Below are 19,208 nucleotides of genomic sequence, written 5' to 3'. Positions count from 1 at the left end.
TGCATTTTGGTTCCGCCTCTTGAAAACATTTTCACTTCGATATTCGCACAGCCATTCCCATGCTTATTGTTGTCTTTGTAAAAACCCTGCTTGCCACCATTAATGGCTGTGTAGGAGAGGAGATGTTACTTACATACACGAAAGTGTTAGACTTCGTCTCTGCAGAGTAATTCTTGTTATTGTGATGGACTGCTGATGACATCGGGTTTAACCATGGAACAAAGAAGATGGGAGCCACGAAGGGTGCGAAGATATTCGGTTGGCTGTGTGCTTGTTGTGCTTTTGTGGAGCGTGGCCTGGGCGCAAATAAGATATTCAGTCTCCGAAGAAGTTAACGAAGGAACTGTGGTTGGAAATATAGCAAAAGATCTGGGGTTGGATAAAAGCACATTGAAAGAAAGAAAATGTCGGATTGTTTCTAATAATGCGGATCCCCTTTTCCATGTAAATCAAAACGATGGCATCCTATATGTCAGCCGGAAAATCGACAGAGAAGAGGTGTGCGAGCAGAGCAGAACGTGTTTAATTAATCTTAAAACCGTGCTAGAAAACCCGCTGGAGGTTCATTATGTTGAAGTGGATATTCTGGATATAAACGACCATTCTCCGAGTTTCCCGGAGGAAGAGAAACGGTTGGAAATTTCTGAGTCTGTATTGCCTGGAGCACGATTTCAGTTAAAACCTTCAAGGGATCAAGACAGCGGTCATTTCTCCGTGCAGCAGTATAAACTCAGCCCAAACGATCATTTCCGTTTGGAAGTTAAAGATAAAGGGGATGATGGTAAAATACCAATACTGGTTGTTCAAAAATCTTTAGACAGAGAAACTGCAGGAAGTCACTCATTGGTACTGACTGCACTGGATGGAGGGAAACCACCGAAATCTGGTGACATGAATATTCTGGTTAACGTGTTGGATATTAATGATAACGCACCTGTTTTCTATAAAGATGTTTATTCTGTGATGCTCGATGAAAATGCTCCAGTAGGCACAGCGGTCATTCAAGTGAATGCCACTGATTTAGATGATGGAACGAACGGAGAAGTAGTTTACTCGTTTAGCAACAGTATGAATCAAAATGTATTAAACCTATTTGATATCAATCCATTAACGGGCGTGATAACTGTTAAAGGCCCAATCGATTATGAGGAGAAGGACAGATATGAAATTGAAATTGAAGCATCAGATAAAGGTTTCGCACCGCTAACAACAGAAAAAAGCGTCATTATTAAGATAGTTGACGTGAATGATAATGCACCTGAGATTGAAGTTACTTCATTTTCAAGTTCAATCCCTGAAGATTCCAGACCAGGAACTACTGTTGCTCTAATCAGTGTAAATGACTTGGACTCTGGTCTCAATGGTAAAGTTATTTGCTCTATAGGTGAGGATGTACCTTTTGTTTTATCACCATCCTTAAAGGACAAGATGTATTCATTAGTAACCAAATCGCCTCTGGACAGAGAAAGACAGTCAAAATATGACCTAACAATAACTGCAAAGGATGCAGGTCAACCACCATTATCATCTGAAAAGACAATGAGCGTTGTGGTGTCAGACGTAAATGACAACAGTCCAGAGTTTTCACTAAGTCCATACACTTTCTATATCACTGAAGCTAATGAGCCAGGTACCTCTGTGTTTTCTGTCAAAGCTTTTGATCGTGATGAGAACGATAACGCTCTGATTTCATATCATATTCTCAGAGATGGAAGTGAAGAAAATAAATTAGCTTCATTTCTCAACATAAACTCTGAAAGTGGAGACATTTTGGCGCTAAAAAGTTTTGACTTTGAAACTCTGAAAAAGTTCCAGTTCCAAGTTGTTGCCACAGATTCTGGAACTCCGTCACTAAGCAACAACGTCACAGTCAACGTCTTCATTCTGGATCAGAACGACAACGCTCCAGTCATCCTGTATCCACTCAGCTCCAACGGTTCTGCTGAAGGTGTGGAGGAGATTCCCCGCAATGTCAACGCAGGACACTTGGTGACTAAAGTCAGAGCTTATGACGCTGATATAGGATATAACGGCTGGTTACTCTTCTCACTGCAGGAAGTTACTGACCACAGTCTCTTTGGTTTGGACCGCTATACAGGACAGATCAGAACACTTCGATCATTCACAGAGACAGACGAGGCTGAGCATAAACTGGTCATACTGGTCAAAGACAATGGGAACGTTTCACTCTCAGCAACAGCTACTGTCATTGTCAAAGTTGTGGAGCCCAAAGAGGCTTTTGCTGCTTCTGATGTTAAAAGTGCAACTAAAGTTGATGAAGAGGACAATGTGACTTTTTATCTGATGATAACTTTGGGCTCAGTTTCTGTACTTTTTATCATCAGTATCATCGTGCTGATTGCAATGCAGTGCTCCAAATCAACAGACTATACTTCTAAATATCTACAAGAGACTAATTATGATGGGACACTGTGTCACAGCATCCAGTACAGATCTGGAGACAAACGGTACATGTTAGTTGGACCCAGAATGAGTATAGGATCTACTATAGTCCCGGGCAGCCATGCGAATACTCTAGTACTACCTGACAGGAGGAGGGGATCTGGAGAGGTAAGAGATATTTCAGAAAACATGTAAATCCGTATTTCATATGAGTTGTATACAGTATGTATCAAACGAAGAGTTTTATGAAAATTTGATTTGTTGGTGCTTTCTCGTGGCTGTGGCATGATTTTGGGTAGTACAGCGCTGAATCCGTTGGTTGTTCTTTTGCTTTACATTGCAAGTTTTATTCGTTGTCAGTCATGAGTTAACCTGGACATGGTTCAACATTAACAGTGATTTAACATTTATAAGCTTTTCATAGTTCATGAATTATGCCCTTCCAGTTTTGACTTTGAGCAATGTTTGATATATTCCACTTCTTGCAGACCATAATGTCCTCAGTAATTGTTGGTATTGATCATACAATCTTACGTTCTTTTTAACATTCATTTACTTGTTTTTTTATACCGCCTTCCAATTTCCATACATTATTTTTACAATGTAGGGAAGTTTAAAATTGCGGATGTTGTAAATGTGTAGTTTCATTCCAATCATTCATGCTTGGGTTTTTGGATGAGAACAGTTCTCCTTTCAATGGATTACAGGTGAATGATTGCAGAGCATGCTGCATTATCACTATACCGACACCGTGATCAGTCAGAGACAACACATATTGTAAAGTCTCTCCTTCAAATAGGTACAAAGTGGCCGCATGAAAGGGGAAATTATGCTGGAGTTTATGGCGCATTGTTGTGCATTGCGCTTGAAATAAAATTAGAATAACATATTCACCAACTGTAGCTACATCGGCTGCAGTCAGTGGTGATCGCTGTCCATGGTGCTGAACGTGTTGGCTCTGATTTTACAATAATCGTCCATGAAATTAACATAATTTCGATTATTTATTTCATACAACTTAATCAAAGCAAACACATGTTATTTGGAAAATTTCAACACATTTGCGTAAAGCAGTTGGATTCTGGTGAACTTGGTGAAAATCTTGAGTTTGATTGTGTACTGAGAAACAGTCCACCTCCTCATCTCTGTCCAGTTTCTCGACAACGTTTTCCAGAAATTTGCGGCATCTAAGAACCAAATTATCTTTTATTTAATGTGCTACACATCCCTTCGACTTTCCTGCAGTCTGGTTTATGGTCGCATGGTGTCAGTGTAATGTAAAAAGTCAGCCGTGCATGAAGTGGTCGTCATTGCATTTTGGTCCCACCTCTCGACAACATTTTCACTTCGATATTCGCACAGCCCTTTCTGTGCTTACTGTTGCCTTTGTGAAAACCCTATTTGCCGCCATGTCTAAGTCTGTAGGAAAGGAGTGAATATCTACATGCAAGAAAGTGTTGGATTCTGGCTTTGCAACGTCCTTCTTGTAATGGATTACTGATGGTGTGCTTAACCATGGAACAAAGAGGAGGCGAGCCACGAAAGGTGCGAGGATATTCGGTCGGCTGTGTGGTCGTTGTGCTTTTGTGGAGCGTGGCCTCGGCGCAAATAAGATATTCTATTTCTGAGGAAGTTAATGAAGGGACTGCGGTTGGAAATATAGGAAGAGATCTGGGATTAGATAAAAGCATTTTGAAAGACAGACAGTATCGGATTGTTTCTAGTAATGCGGATCCACCCTTTCGTGTAAATCAAAACGATGGCATTTTGTATGTGAGTCGAAAGCTTGACAGAGAAGAAGTGTGCGCGCAGAGCAGTACATGTTTAATAAATCTGAAAACCGTGCTCGAAAACCCGCTGGAGGTACATTATATTGAAGTGGAGGTGCTGGATATAAACGACCATTCTCCCAGTTTCCCGGAAACAGATAAAAGGTTGGAGATTTCTGAGAACGTGTTACCCGGAGCACGATTTCAGCTGAAACCTTCACGTGATCCAGACAGTGGTCATTTCTCCGTGCAGCAGTATAAACTCAGCCCAAACGATCATTTCCGTTTGGAAGTTAAAGATAAAGGGGAAGATGGTAAAATACCAATATTAGTTGTGCAAAAATCTTTAGACAGGGAAACTGCAGGAAGTCACTCATTGGTACTGTCAGCTCTGGACGGAGGGAAACCACCGAAATCTGGTGATATGAATATTCTAGTAAATGTTTTAGATATTAATGATAACGCACCTGTTTTCTCTAACGATGTTTATTCTGTGATGCTCGATGAAAATGCTCCAACAGGAAAAAATGTCATACAAGTCAATGCAACAGATTTAGATGACGGTCCGAACGGAGAAATTGTTTACTCATTTAGTAACAGTATGAATCAAAAGATATTAAATCTATTTGATATTAATCCACTGACAGGCGAGATTACTGTTAAAGGTTTAATAGATTATGAAGAGAAAGATAGATACGAAATTGAGGTTGAAGCATCAGATAAAGGTCTTGTTCCTCTAACAACAGAAAAAAGTGTCATGATTAAGATAGTTGACGTGAATGATAACGCACCTGAGATTGAAGTTACCTCATTTTCAAATTCAATCCCTGAAGATTCCAGACCAGGAACTACTGTTGCTCTAATCAGTGTAAATGACTTAGACTCTGGTCTCAATGGGAAAGTTATTTGCTCTATAGGTGAGGATGTTCCTTTTGCTTTATCACCATCCTTAAAGGACAGAATGTATTCATTAGTCACGAAATCGCCTCTGGACAGAGAAAGACAGTCAAAATATGATCTGACAATAACTGCAAAAGACGCGGGTCAACCTCCATTATCATCTGAAAAGACAATGAGCATTGTGGTGTCAGACGTGAATGACAACAGTCCAGAGTTTTCACTGAGTCCATATACTTTCTATATCACTGAAGCTAATGAGCCAGGTACCTCTGTGTTTTCTGTTAAAGCTTTTGATCGTGATGAGAACGACAACGCTCTGATTTCATATCATATTCTCAGAGATGGAAGTGAAGAAAATAAACTGGCTTCATTTCTCAACATAAACTCTGAAAGTGGAGATATTTTGGCGCTAAAAAGTTTTGACTTTGAAACTCTGAAAAAGTTCCAGTTCCAAGTTGTTGCCACAGATTCTGGAACTCCGTCACTAAGCAACAACGTCACAGTAAACGTCTTCATTCTGGATCAGAACGACAACGCTCCAGTCATCCTGTATCCACTCAGCTCCAACGGTTCTGCTGAAGGTGTGGAGGAGATTCCCCGCAATGTCAACGCAGGACACTTGGTGACTAAAGTCAGAGCTTATGACGCTGATATAGGATATAACGGCTGGTTACTCTTCTCACTGCAGGAAGTTACTGACCACAGTCTCTTTGGTTTGGACCGCTATACAGGACAGATCAGAACACTTCGATCATTCACAGAGACAGACGAGGCTGAGCATAAACTGGTCATACTGGTCAAAGACAATGGGAACGTTTCACTCTCAGCAACAGCTACTGTCATTGTCAAAGTTGTGGAGCCCAAAGAGGCTTTTGCTGCTTCTGATGTTAAAAGTGCAACTAAAGTTGATGAGGAGGACAATGTGACTTTTTATCTGATGATAACTTTGGGCTCAGTTTCAGTACTTTTTATCATCAGTATCATCGTGCTGATTGCAATGCAGTGCTCCAAATCCACAGACTATACTTCTAAATATCTACAAGAGACTAATTATGATGGGACACTGTGTCACAGCATCCAGTACAGATCTGGAGACAAACGGTACATGTTAGTTGGACCCAGAATGAGTATAGGATCTACTATAGTTCCGGGCAGCCATGCGAATACACTAGTGCTCCCTGACAGGAGGAGGGGATCTGAAGAGGTAAGGGATTTCAAATATGGTTTTTCCCCCTTACATAGTTATTTTTATGGGAGTTGTGCGGTGTCTGTTGTCATATTAACGACATTTTTATGGTAAGTGAACTTTTAGAAATCAACGGTGAAAGGGCATTTTATATCTTAATTCCAGATCGCGGTTGTTTTGGCACTAATTTGAAAGGCTCAATTCATACAGCGACTTTTCTCAAATAACACTTTGTTTTGCGTGCTGGTTCCCTGCCAGCATTGGAGTCATGAGGAATGTTGTTTATGTCTTTTTGTTTTCCATTGATTAATTGATCTTTATAGACTCCTCTTTCAACATTTTCTCATTTTACGGTTGTGGGATATTTTTAAAAAAATATGCTGTACCTCACACAGTCCGTGTCTGAAGTACAATTCATCTGCAGTTGCTCACATTGAACAATGAAAACTGCCAGTCACTCCGGTTAAATCGTCTTTCTTTCTTTAACCAATGACCACAAGCGACTGCAAAGTTTTATCTTTTTATCTTAACAAATAGATATGAAAATTGTATCGGTCGTTTTCCTCTCTTAAACAGAAAAGCGACTGCAATCACCTTGTTCCATTACGCAGCGTGGACAATGAAAATTAAAAAGTAAGCTGAGAGCCGGAAACATAGCCAACTGGCCTTCAAAGTAAAAGTAGAGCGTTTTGATCAGTTTAAACCGCAGCAGTCAATCTAAGGAGAGCTAAACGACACGAATAAACAAATAATCTAAAAGGGAAATATAATTAATAGCATACATTTTCTGTTACTTTCCCACAATTGGTCGTGAATAAAATGTCAATGGGTGCAAAGAACGTTGTGATTCATTTGTGTTTGTAACGATTTATTATATTCACCAACTTATTTATTGGTTATACTTAGGCTTCTTAATCGGTTGCTTTAGTGGGCGTTGTGCTAGTGTTGTGACCTGCAATGAGTTGATTTACCTTGTTTTTACATTTTGTTTTGTTTGTTTTGTTTTGATCTGTAGTGTTACCCAAGTCTTATAAGGCCCAAATTGCCTTGTGTGGCATCGTGCACGCCTCCACAGCTGTTGGTTGCCTTAAAGTATTGCAGGACAGGATGTTATATTTTAGGCATTTGACACACAAATGGATATAAATATGAATGAATAGATAGAATATATATCATTGACATTCAGTAAGAAGTCTGAAGATTAAATTAAAAAACAAAAATGCCCCACAACTAAAACAATTGATAGGCATATACTGTATAGTAAAAGCCAATAATGAAGTCAAAGTTCAGGGCAAATCAACTTATGACAGGCAGCAACACTATATATAACACAACGTTCACTCAAAGTAACAGATTAAGTTGCCTAGCCTTGTAATGAATAAATAGGCTGATAAATATAATGACATATTTCATACACACGAATCACAACACTTGTCGGAACCACTGACATTTTCTTCACGACCAGTTGTGGGAAAATGACAGAAATATGGCTGTATGTTATGAATTATGTTCATTATTTAGACTGGTTGTTTAATTATTTAGTTTAGCTCTACTTGAATTCACCGCAGCAAAGACGCTTCAAAACTGTTCAAAACGCTGAACTTTTACTTTGAAGGCCGCCTTTGTTTCCGGCTCTCGGCTCACTTTTTCTGTTTGATAATGTAAAGAGGTCATTGCAGTTGCTTTTCTGTTTAAGAAAGGAATACGACAGATATAATGTTCATTTATATTTCTTAAGATAAAAAGAAAAAAAGCATTGCAGTCGCCTTTCTGTTTTTGGTCTGAGAAAGAAAAACATTTGGAATGGTGTAAATTAGATTTTTCATAATGCAATGTGAACAAGTGAAGATAGATGCTTCACACAGGGACCACTTGCATTCCTGTTTGTGCGTAATTTGATGAGGTGACTCGTGTAAAGCAATGAGAGCTGAATTATTTCAGGTATACGAATGCAAGGCAATAGCACGAATTTACTCCCCACATTGTAAGGGTTTCACTGTGTAGCGCGAAAAATTGCAATCTTGAAATGGAGTGATATTATCAGCAAATGAAGCTGGAAAGAAGAAAAAAATACTGGTGATCCCTGTTCATGCTGCTAAATGGGAGTCCTATGCCTGCCCAGTTTGTGTTAATTAATTGAGATTTATGCAGAAAATCACCATGGATTTTATGTGTTTTAATTCCACTTCATCTTATTACAGAAACATAATTTTGCGTGTGATGTAGATCTTCTTGACATTTCGGAAGCTTTGCTTTCTTTGTTTAAATGTGCATCAATGTGCAGCCACGACATCTATTTTCTATTTTTGAGATAAAACAATCTACCATACAGCTAAAGTGACACTGCTTTTATATATGCAGTTAGAATTTAGATCGCATGGTGTCAGTGTAATAGAAAAAGAAAGCATGCAGGGAATTGTCAGGGTGCTATTTTGGTTCCACCTCTTTAGTCCTCAACTCGATATTGTCGCAGCCGGTTCTGAGCTCAACTGCTGCGTTTGGAAATACTCTATTACTACCCTCTTACGTGTCGTTGTCGATAGAGAATGACTATTTTCACAAATGGAAGTGTTGGATTCTGTCATTTTATAACGCAGTAACTGTTTTTGGGACGGATTACTGGCGATTTTTGGTTTAACCATGGAACAAAGAAGATATGAGAGACGAAGGGCGAGAGGATGTTTGTTCGGCTGTGTGCTTGTTGTGCTTTTGTGGAGCGTGGCCTCGGCGCAAATAAGGTATTCAATATCTGAGGAAGTTAACGGAGGAACTGTGGTTGGAAACATTGCAAAAGATCTGGGATTAGATAAAAACACTCTGAAAGAAAGAAAGTACCGGATCGTTTCTACTATTGCGGATCCCCTTTTCTATGTAAATCAAAACGATGGCATTTTGTATGTGAGCCGAAAGATTGACAGAGAAGAGGTGTGTGCACAGACCAGTACATGTTTAATACACCTGAAAACCGTGCTAGAAAATCCGCTGGAGGTCCATTATATTGAAGTGGATGTGTTAGATATAAATGACCATTCGCCCAGTTTTCCAGAGGAAGAGAAAGCGTTAGAGATTTCCGAGTCTGTGTTACCTGGAGTACGTATTCCACTGCAACCCGCGCGAGATCCAGATGGTGGTCCTTTTTCTGTCCAGCACTACAAACTCAGTCCCAGTGAGCACTTCCGTTTGGAAGTTAAGGATAAAGGAGAAGATGGTAAAATACCAATACTGGTTGTGCAGAAATCTTTGGATAGGGAGGCATCAGGAAGTCACTCATTAGTGCTGACTGCATTGGATGGAGGGAAACCTCCGAAATCTGGCCAAATGGATATTCTTGTAAATGTTTTGGATATTAATGATAACGCACCTGTTTTCACTAAAGACGTTTACTCTGTGATGCTCGATGAAAATACTCCAGTAGGTACAACAGTGATACAAGTGAATGCAACTGATTTAGATGAGGGACCAAACGGAGAAGTAGTTTACTCATTTAGCAGTATTGTGAACCGAAAGTTATTAAATCTTTTTGCTATTGAGCCATCAACAGGTGAAATAACTGTCAAAGGTTTGATAGATTATGAAGAAAAGGATAGATATGAAATTGAAATTCAAGCGCTAGATAAAGGTCTGGCTCCGCTCGCAACACAAAAAAGCGTCATTATTAAGATAGTTGACGTGAATGATAATGCACCTGAGATTGAAGTTACCTCATTTTCAAGCTCAATCCCTGAAGATTCCAGACCAGGAACTACTGTTGCTCTAATCAGTGTAAATGACTTGGACTCTGGTCTCAATGGGAAAGTTATTTGCTCTATAGGTGAGGATGTTCCTTTTGCTTTATCACCATCCTTAAAAGACAAGATGTATTCATTAGTAACCAAATCCCATCTCGACAGAGAAAAACAGTCACACTTTGACGTAACAATACATGCGAAAGACACTGGTCAACCTCCATTATCATCTGAAAAGACAATAAATGTTGTGGTGTCAGACGTAAATGACAACAGTCCAGAGTTTTCACTGAGTCCATATACTTTCTATATCACTGAAGCTAATGAGCCAGGTACCTCTGTGTTTTCTGTTAAAGCTTTTGATCGTGATGAGAACGACAACGCTCTGATTTCATATCATATTCTCAGAGATGGAAGTGAAGAAAATAAATTAGCTTCATTTCTCAACATAAACTCTGAAAGTGGAGATATTCTGGCGCTAAAAAGTTTTGACTTTGAAAGTCTGAAAAAGTTCCAGTTCCAAGTTGTTGCCACAGATTCTGGAACTCCGTCACTAAGCAACAACGTCACAGTCAACGTCTTCATTCTGGATCAGAACGACAACGCTCCAGTCATCCTGTATCCACTCAGCTCCAACGGTTCTGCTGAAGGTGTGGAGGAGATTCCCCGCAATGTCAACGCAGGACACTTGGTGACTAAAGTCAGAGCCTATGACGCTGATATAGGATATAACGGCTGGTTACTCTTCTCACTGCAGGAAGTTACTGACCACAGTCTCTTTGGTTTGGACCGCTATACAGGACAGATCAGAACACTTCGATCATTCACAGAGACAGACGAGGCTGAGCATAAACTGGTCATACTGGTCAAAGACAATGGGAACGTGTCACTCTCAGCAACAGCTACTGTCATTGTCAAAGTTGTGGAGCCCAAAGAGGCTTTTGCTGCTTCTGATGTTAAAAGTGCAACTAAAGTTGACGAGGAGGACAATGTGACTTTTTATCTGATGATAACTTTGGGATCAGTTTCTGTACTTTTTATCATCAGTATCATCGTGCTGATTGCAATGCAGTGCTCCAAATCAACAGACTATACTTCTAAATATCTACAAGAGACTAATTATGATGGGACACTGTGTCACAGCATCCAGTACAGATCTGGAGACAAACGATACATGTTAGTTGGACCCAGAATGAGTATAGGATCTACTATAGTCCCGGGCAGCCATGCGAATACTCTGGTGCTCCCTGACAGGAGGAGGGGATCTGGAGAGGTAAGACATGTTTAAATGAGCACTTACCCCCGAAAGAATTACATTGATATTGAAACATTGGGAACTAACAAATATGTTTTTGCGAAACCTACCTGTTTATAATCATTACATCAAACAAAACTTTCATATTAATTTTAAACTACTAACTGCCCACTTCATAATGAAATGCACAAAAAGTATTTTGACTCTGCACGTTTAAATTTCTTCCTTATGAAGGCAGAAGTAAAGCATTAAAGCATGCTGAAGTTGTTGAGACAAATAAAACGTTTCACTTTCGATAATTGAAACATAGTGATCATGTTTAAACCAAAAAAAGCTTTGGATGACTTAAAGATGAACCAAAATTAATATAATAATAATAATATATAATAATATTTACATCTTTAAATCTTTACATCCGCATGTTCAAAACACTTTAAGCTATTTGCTGAATCTAACTTTGTGATTCCCGCACATTTACCTCGGTCTAAGTCAAATTGGATTGTGATTGGTTTGTTCAGTCACGTGTGAGTTAGAACAAAGAAGCCTTGTTGTTCTGAAGTTAATCAAGTGTCGACTACAGTGAGGTTCTGCTTAAGAAAGTTGTCACTCTCTATCCTACTGCTTTTCTCACTAAGAGTGATCTAACCACCGCATACTGAACGCTTACATTACATCATACATGAAAGCTGTGTTGTATCTAGTGACCACTTTATTTTATTGTACATACTGTATTACATGCTTTTCTGGGGACTTGATATGAAAAGTAGTGTAAGTGTAGTACTAGATTTGTTGGAAACTTATCAGTTTTCCTTGGCAAGTTTGATCCGTTGTCATTTCAGAACTTTTTGTGAGATATTTAGATTAACCGGGCTAGGATGATTTAAACTGCTAAACAGACCGGAACTCAACTGTTTTTTCTTCTTGTATTGTTTTTCCACCTACATCCCCTCCCATGGGTAAGGTATGCCAACATTTACACAAGACAGATAGGGCAGTTTTCATATACAGTATAAATAAACTTGGAATGGAAACCTTTCACCAAATGAAGATGGACAAAAATAAAGTTAGTGGTAATCGCTGTCCATGGTGCTGAGCGCGTCTGCTAATATTTCACAGTAATGTTCACTATTTATATTAAATCGCAGTGACTTTATTTCTGTGTTTTAATTCATCTGCCTGAATCATATAATAAACATATCCCGATGTGTTCGATATGGTATTTCCAACATTTTCCCCACTATTTTTAGGTAGAGTTTCGAAATAACACACAATATATTTAGCTCATAGATTTTGCTTTTCTGCAGTGAGAATTTAGATCGCATGGTGTCAGTGTATAAGAAGAAGTCAGCATTATATGTGCTTGTCGTCAGTGCCTTTTGGTTCCACCTCTTGATAGCCTCCTCAGTTGGATGTTAACGCAGTCGTTTCTGTGCTTACGCTGCCTTTGGAAATACTCTATTTGCACTTTTGTCTGTCGTTGTGAGAAAAATGTGAACATTTTCACATGTGGCCGAGGTGGATTCTGTCATTATAACGCAGCTGTTTTTGTGACGGTGTACTGAGGATGTCGGATTTAACCATGGAACAAAGAAGATACAAGGGACGAAGGGTGAGAGGATGTTTGATCGGCGGCTTGCTTGTGCTTTTGTGGAGCGCAGCCTCGGCGCAATTAAGATATTCCATCTCTGAAGAAGTTAATGAAGGAACTGTGGTTGGAAACATAGCAAAAGATCTGGGATTAGATAAAAGCACTTTGAACGAAAGAAAGTATCGGATTGTTTCCAACAATGCGGATCCCCTTTTCCATGTAAATCAAAACGACGGCATCTTGTATGTGAGCCGAAAGATTGACAGAGAAGAGGTGTGTGCGAAGAGCAGTTTATGTTTGATTAACCTGAAAACCGTGCTAGAAAATCCACTGGAGATACATTACGTAGGAGTGGAAGTGCTAGATATAAATGACCATTCTCCCAGTTTCCCAGTTAACGACAAAGCGCTGGAGATTTCCGAGTCTGTGTTACCTGGAGTACGTTTTCCGCTACAACCCGCACGAGATCCAGACAGTGGTCCTTTTTCGATACAGCAATATAAACTCAGCCCCAACGAACACTTCCGATTGGAAGTAAAGGATAAGGGAGAAGATGGTAAAATACCAATACTGGTTGTTCAAAAATCTTTAGACAGGGAAACTACAGGAAGCCACTCGTTAGTTTTGACCGCACTGGATGGAGGGAAACCTCCAAAATCTGGCCAAATGAATATTCTAGTAAATGTTTTGGATATTAATGATAATGCACCTGTTTTCACTAAAGACGTTTACTCTGTGATGCTCGATGAAAATACTCCAGTAGGTACAATAGTGATACAAGTGAATGCAACTGATTTAGATGAGGGACCAAACGGAGAAGTAGTTTACTCATTTAGCAGTATTGTGAACCGAAAGTTATTAAATCTTTTTGCTATTGGGCCATCAACAGGTGAAATAACTGTCAAAGGTTTGATAGATTATGAGGAGAAGGACAGATATGAAATTGAAATCCAGGCATCAGATAAAGGTCTCGCTCCTCTAACGACACAAAAAAGCGTCATTATTAAGATAGTTGACGTGAATGATAATGCACCTGAGATTGAAGTTACCTCATTTTCAAGCTCAATCCCTGAAGATTCCAGACCAGGAACTACTGTTGCACTTATCAGTGTAAATGACTTGGACTCTGGTCTCAATGGGAAAGTTATTTGCTCTATAGGTGAGGATGTTCCTTTTGCTTTATCACCATCCTTACAAGATAAAATGTATTCATTAGTAACCAAATCGCCTCTGGACAGAGAAAAACAGTCAAAATATGACCTGACAATAACTGCAAAGGACGCAGGTCAACCTCCATTATCGTCTGAAAAGACAATGAGCATTGTGGTGTCAGATGTAAATGACAACAGTCCAGAGTTTTCACTGAGTCCATATACTTTCTATATCACTGAAGCTAATGAGCCAGGTACCTCTGTGTTTTCTGTTAAAGCTTTTGATCGTGATGAGAACGACAACGCTCTGATTTCATATCATATTCTTAGAGATGGAAGTGAAGAAAATAAACTGGCTTCATTTCTCAACATAAACTCTGACAATGGAGATATTCTGGCGCTAAAAAGTTTTGACTTTGAAACTCTGAAAAAGTTCCAGTTCCAAGTTGTTGCCACAGATTCTGGAACTCCGTCACTAAGCAACAACGTCACAGTCAACGTCTTCATTCTGGATCAGAACGACAACGCTCCAGTCATCCTGTATCCACTCAGCTCCAACGGTTCTGCTGAAGGTGTGGAGGAGATTCCTCGCAATGTCAACGCAGGACACTTGGTGACTAAAGTCAGAGCTTATGACGCTGATATAGGATATAACGGCTGGTTACTCTTCTCACTGCAGGAAGTTACTGACCACAGTCTCTTTGGTTTGGACCGCTATACAGGACAGATCAGAACACTTCGATCATTCACAGAGACAGACGAGGCTGAGCATAAACTGGTCATACTGGTCAAAGACAATGGGAACGTTTCACTCTCAGCAACAGCTACTGTCATTGTCAAAGTTGTGGAGCCCAAAGAGGCTTTTGCTGCTTCTGATGTTAAAAGTGCAACTAAAGTTGACGAGGAGGACAATGTGACTTTTTATCTGATGATAACTTTGGGCTCAGTTTCTGTACTTTTTATCATCAGTATCATCGTGCTGATTGCAATGCAGTGCTCCAAATCAACAGACTATACTTCTAAATATCTACAAGAGACTAATTATGATGGGACACTGTGTCACAGCATCCAGTACAGATCTGGAGACAAACGGTACATGTTAGTTGGACCCAGAATGAGTATAGGATCTACTATAGTCCCGGGCAGCCATGCGAATACTCTAGTGCTCCCTGACAGGAGGAGGGGATCTGGAGAGGTAAGACATATTTAAACAATGATTTTCTCTCCCAGACTTAAATTGAAGCTGAAATATAGGGCACTCACAAATATGTTTTTAGAAAGCATACGTTTTTACAGTCATACATGAAGCAAAACCTTCATATTCAACAAACAATAGGTGAAAAATGCCCCCTTGTAATCTTATTTACCCTAAATGTATAATGATATATCTAAAAAGTTCTCACTGTTTAAATTGTTTTCCTATATATATGAACACAGAAAATATTGTATTAAGTCAAGTTGCTGAGACAAATGAAACTTTTCAGTTAAGACTGTGGAAACATCGGGATCACGTTTAAACAGAGAAAAAACCCTTTGATTATTTGAAAGTGAAAGTAAATTCATATCTTCGAGTAGTAAATTTGAATTAATTAATTTAAATACATTTTAAATGTTTATACAATTTACGATTTACACATTCATGTTCACACGGTTATATCAAAATACATAACCTGGTTGTTTAAATATTTACATCTGCATCTTTAAAACAGTTAAAACAATTCTGTGAATCAGCCTCTGTGGTTCCCTCGCAGTTACATGAGTCTAAGTCTTCCTGATTGGTTCCTGATTAGTTCAGTAACATGTGAGCTAGAACAAGGAAGTGTTGTTGTTGTGAAGATGCCTGTAGCACAGCCAAGTACTGCTTAAGAAAGCTGACAGTCTCCATGCTGTTTTTTTCTCATTAAGAGTGATCCAACAACACATGTAAAATCAACACATTACATTATTTATGAAAGCTGTGGCGTTTTTTGTTTTTACTGGTCATACTATACTATATGCTTTCCTGGGGTCTTACATTGCTTTTCAAATGGATAATATTCGGGCAGGTGGCAAGACTCCCCTTTCACTTTTGCATGGGATATATACAAATTTGAAATTGAGTACTTTTACTAAATGTAGCAGGACTGAAGTAAAGTTAGTGTCAATCGCTGTCCATGGTGCTGAGCATATTTACTCTCGTTTTACAGGAGTATTCACAGTTTATATCAAACCACAGTGAATGACTCACTGTGTTTTAATTGATTTGTTTTATTTATATATTTAACATATCCCCACGTGTTAGGTAGAATAGGGTCAAAGTTTTGCCCATTGTTTTTAGGTATTTTTTCGAGATAAATAAGTACGAATTGAACACACAATGCACCATTTAGCTAAAGTGCTGATAGAATTTGCCTTCTGCAGTGGCAATTCAGATCGCATGGTGTCAGTGCAATAGAAAAAGTCAGCATTATATGTGCTTGTCGTCAGTGCATTTTGGTTCCACCTCTTGATAGCTTCCTCAGTTCGATGTTAACGCCGTCGTTTCTGAGCTTACGCTGTCTCTGGAAATATTCTATTTGCTCTCATGTCTGTTGTTGTAAGAAGAGGATGAATATTTTCATATGCGGAAGAGTTGGATTCTGTCATTGCAACGCTGTTATTGCTTTTGTGACGGATTACTAATGATGTCGGTCTTAACGATGGAACAAAGAAGACGGGAGCCACGAAGGGCGAGAGGATGTTTGGTGGGCTGTGTGCTTGTTGTGCTTTTGTGGAGCGTGGCCTCGGCGCAAATAAGATATTCAATATCTGAGGAAGTTAATGAAGGAACTGTGGTTGGAAATATTGCCAAAGATCTGGGGTTAGACAAAAGCACTCTGAAAGAAAGAAAGTATCGGGTTGTTTCCAATAATGCGGATCCCTTTTTCCATGTAAATCAAAACGATGGCATCTTGTATGTGAGCCGAAAGATTGACAGAGAAGAGGTGTGCGAGCAGAGCAGTACGTGCTTGATTAATCTAAAAACTGTGCTGGAAAACCCGCTGGAGGTACACTATGTAGAGGTGGAAGTGCTGGATATAAACGACCATTCTCCGAGTTTCCCGGAGGAAGAGAAACGGTTGGAAATTTCTGAGTCTGTATTGCCCGGAGCACGATTTCAGTTAAAACCTTCACGGGATCAAGACAGCGGTCATTTCTCCGTGCAGCAATATAAACTCAGCCCAAACGATCACTTTCGTTTAGAAGTTAGGGATAAAGGAGAAGACGGTAAAATACCAATACTGGTCTTGCAAAAATCTTTGGATCGGGAAGCGGCAGGGAGTCACACTTTATTGCTGACGGCGCTGGATGGGGGGAAACCTCCAAAATCTGGTGAAATGAATATTCTAGTAAAAGTTTTAGATGTAAATGATAACACTCCTGTCTTTTCTAGGGACATTTACTCTACCACGCTCTCCGAAAATACTCCAGTAGGTACAACTGTCGTACAAGTGAATGCAACTGATTTGGATGAAGGACAGAATGGAGAGGTTTATTACTCATTTGGTAACAGTGTGAGTAGTAAGGTATTTAAACTTTTTGATATCAATCAATTAAGTGGCGAGATAGTTGTCAAAGGTGCTATCGACTATGAGCAAAAAGACAAATACGAAATTGAAATTCAAGCATCAGACAGAGGTCTCGCTCCTCTTACAACAGAAAAGAGCGTCATGATTAAGATAGTTGACGTGAATGATAATGCACCTGAAATTGAAGTTACTTCGTTTTCAAGTTCAATCCCTGAAGATTCCAGACCAGGAACTACTGTTGCACTTATCAGTGTAAATGACTTGGACTCTGGTCTCAATGGGAAAGTTATTTGCTCTCTAGGTGAGGATGTACCCTTTGTTTTATCACCATCTTTAAAGGACAGAATGTATTCATTAGTAACCAGATCGCCTCTGGACAGAGAGAAACAGTCAAAATATGACCTAACAATAACTGCAAAGGACGCAGGTCAACCTCCATTATCATCTGAAAAGACAATGAGCGTTGTGGTGTCAGATGTGAATGACAACAGTCCAGAGTTTTCACTGAGTCCATATACTTTCTATATCACTGAAGCTAATGAGCCAGGTACCTCTGTGTTTTCTGTCAAAGCTTTTGATCGTGATGAGAACGACAACGCTCAGATTGCATATCATATTCTCAGAGATGGAAGTGAAGAAAATAAACTGGCTTCATTTCTCAACATAAACTCTGAAAGTGGAGATATTCTGGCGCTAAAAAGTTTTGACTTTGAAAGTCTGAAAAAGTTCCAGTTCCAAGTTGTTGCCACAGATTCTGGAACTCCGTCACTAAGCAACAACGTCACAGTCAACGTCTTCATTCTGGATCAGAACGACAACGCTCCAGTCATCCTGTATCCACTCAGCTCCAACGGTTCTGCTGAAGGTGTGGAGGAGATTCCCCGCAATGTCAACGCAGGACACTTGGTGACTAAAGTCAGAGCTTATGACGCTGATATAGGATATAACGGCTGGTTACTCTTCTCACTGCAGGAAGTTACTGACCACAGTCTCTTTGGTTTGGACCGCTATACAGGACAGATCAGAACACTTCGATCATTCACAGAGACAGACGAGGCTGAGCATAAACTGGTCATACTGGTCAAAGACAATGGGAACGTTTCACTCTCAGCAACAGCTACTGTCATTGTCAAAGTTGTGGAGCCCAAAGAGGCTTTTGCTGCTTCTGATGTTAAAAGTGCAACTAAAGTTGACGAGGAGGACAATGTGACTTTTTATCTGATGATAACTTTGGGCTCAGTTTCTGTACTTTTTATCATCAGTATCATCGTGCTGATTGCAATGCAGTGCTCCAAATCAACAGACTATACTTCTAAATATCTACAAGAGACTAATTATGATGGGACACTGTGTCACAGCATCCAGTACAGATCTGGAGACAAACGGTACATGTTAGTTGGACCCAGAATGAGTATAGGATCTACTATAGTCCCGGGCAGCCATGCGAATACTCTAGTGCTCCCTGACAGGAGGAGGGGATCTGGAGAGGTAAGGAATTTTTCGTTAAAACCCTGACTTATTTCCACTGCTGTTATGTGACATCATAGTTTTGTTGTGTGACGTAGGATACATTACTGTTTAGGTTATCAACTGTAGTTTTAATCATATTTGATGTCCTTTTGAGCATATCTGTAACAATATCAACATTTGCCAATATACAGTACGTTTACTTGTTCGTTTGTT

The 19,208-nt window shown here is 39.5% G+C and overlaps 3 protein-coding genes and 2 pseudogenes across 5 annotated transcripts in view; all 5 read left to right on the top strand.

The window, feature by feature from the left end:
- LOC146326833 (protocadherin alpha-C2-like) overlaps positions 1–19,208 on the top strand; it is a 199,833-nt gene that overhangs the window by 28,245 nt on the left and 152,380 nt on the right. The window contains exon 1 of one of the 3 annotated variants that reach the window (XM_084719168.1): positions 8,899–11,256. The exons of the other annotated variants lie outside the window; for them this stretch is intronic. Coding sequence (XP_084575294.1) covers positions 8,899–11,256 — 2,358 coding nt within the window. Of the gene's footprint in view, positions 1–8,898; positions 11,257–19,208 lie in introns of those variants that run through there. 3 annotated transcript variants of the gene reach the window in all.
- On the top strand, positions 149–2,598 carry LOC146326849 (protocadherin alpha-3-like). Its single transcript, XM_084719685.1, has one exon. It carries the CDS (start codon positions 196–198, stop codon positions 2,596–2,598), a length of 2,403 nt encoding a protein of 800 aa, XP_084575811.1. The 5' UTR covers positions 149–195.
- On the top strand, positions 3,762–6,888 carry LOC146326848 (protocadherin alpha-3 pseudogene; annotated as a pseudogene).
- Positions 12,670–15,752, top strand: LOC146326847 (protocadherin alpha-3 pseudogene; annotated as a pseudogene).
- On the top strand, positions 16,452–19,040 carry LOC146326846 (protocadherin alpha-8-like). The gene has a single exon (XM_084719679.1). It carries the CDS (start codon positions 16,578–16,580, stop codon positions 19,038–19,040), a length of 2,463 nt encoding a protein of 820 aa, XP_084575805.1. The 5' UTR covers positions 16,452–16,577.

Source organism: Lutjanus erythropterus, chromosome 5 (assembly GCF_056507025.1).
Source record: "Lutjanus erythropterus isolate fLutEry1 chromosome 5, fLutEry1.hap2, whole genome shotgun sequence".
NCBI classification, from domain to species: Eukaryota; Metazoa; Chordata; class Actinopteri; order Lutjaniformes; family Lutjanidae; genus Lutjanus; species Lutjanus erythropterus.
Note: the sequence above shows the minus strand (reverse complement) of the source record. Positions and strands in the feature narration are given on the sequence as shown.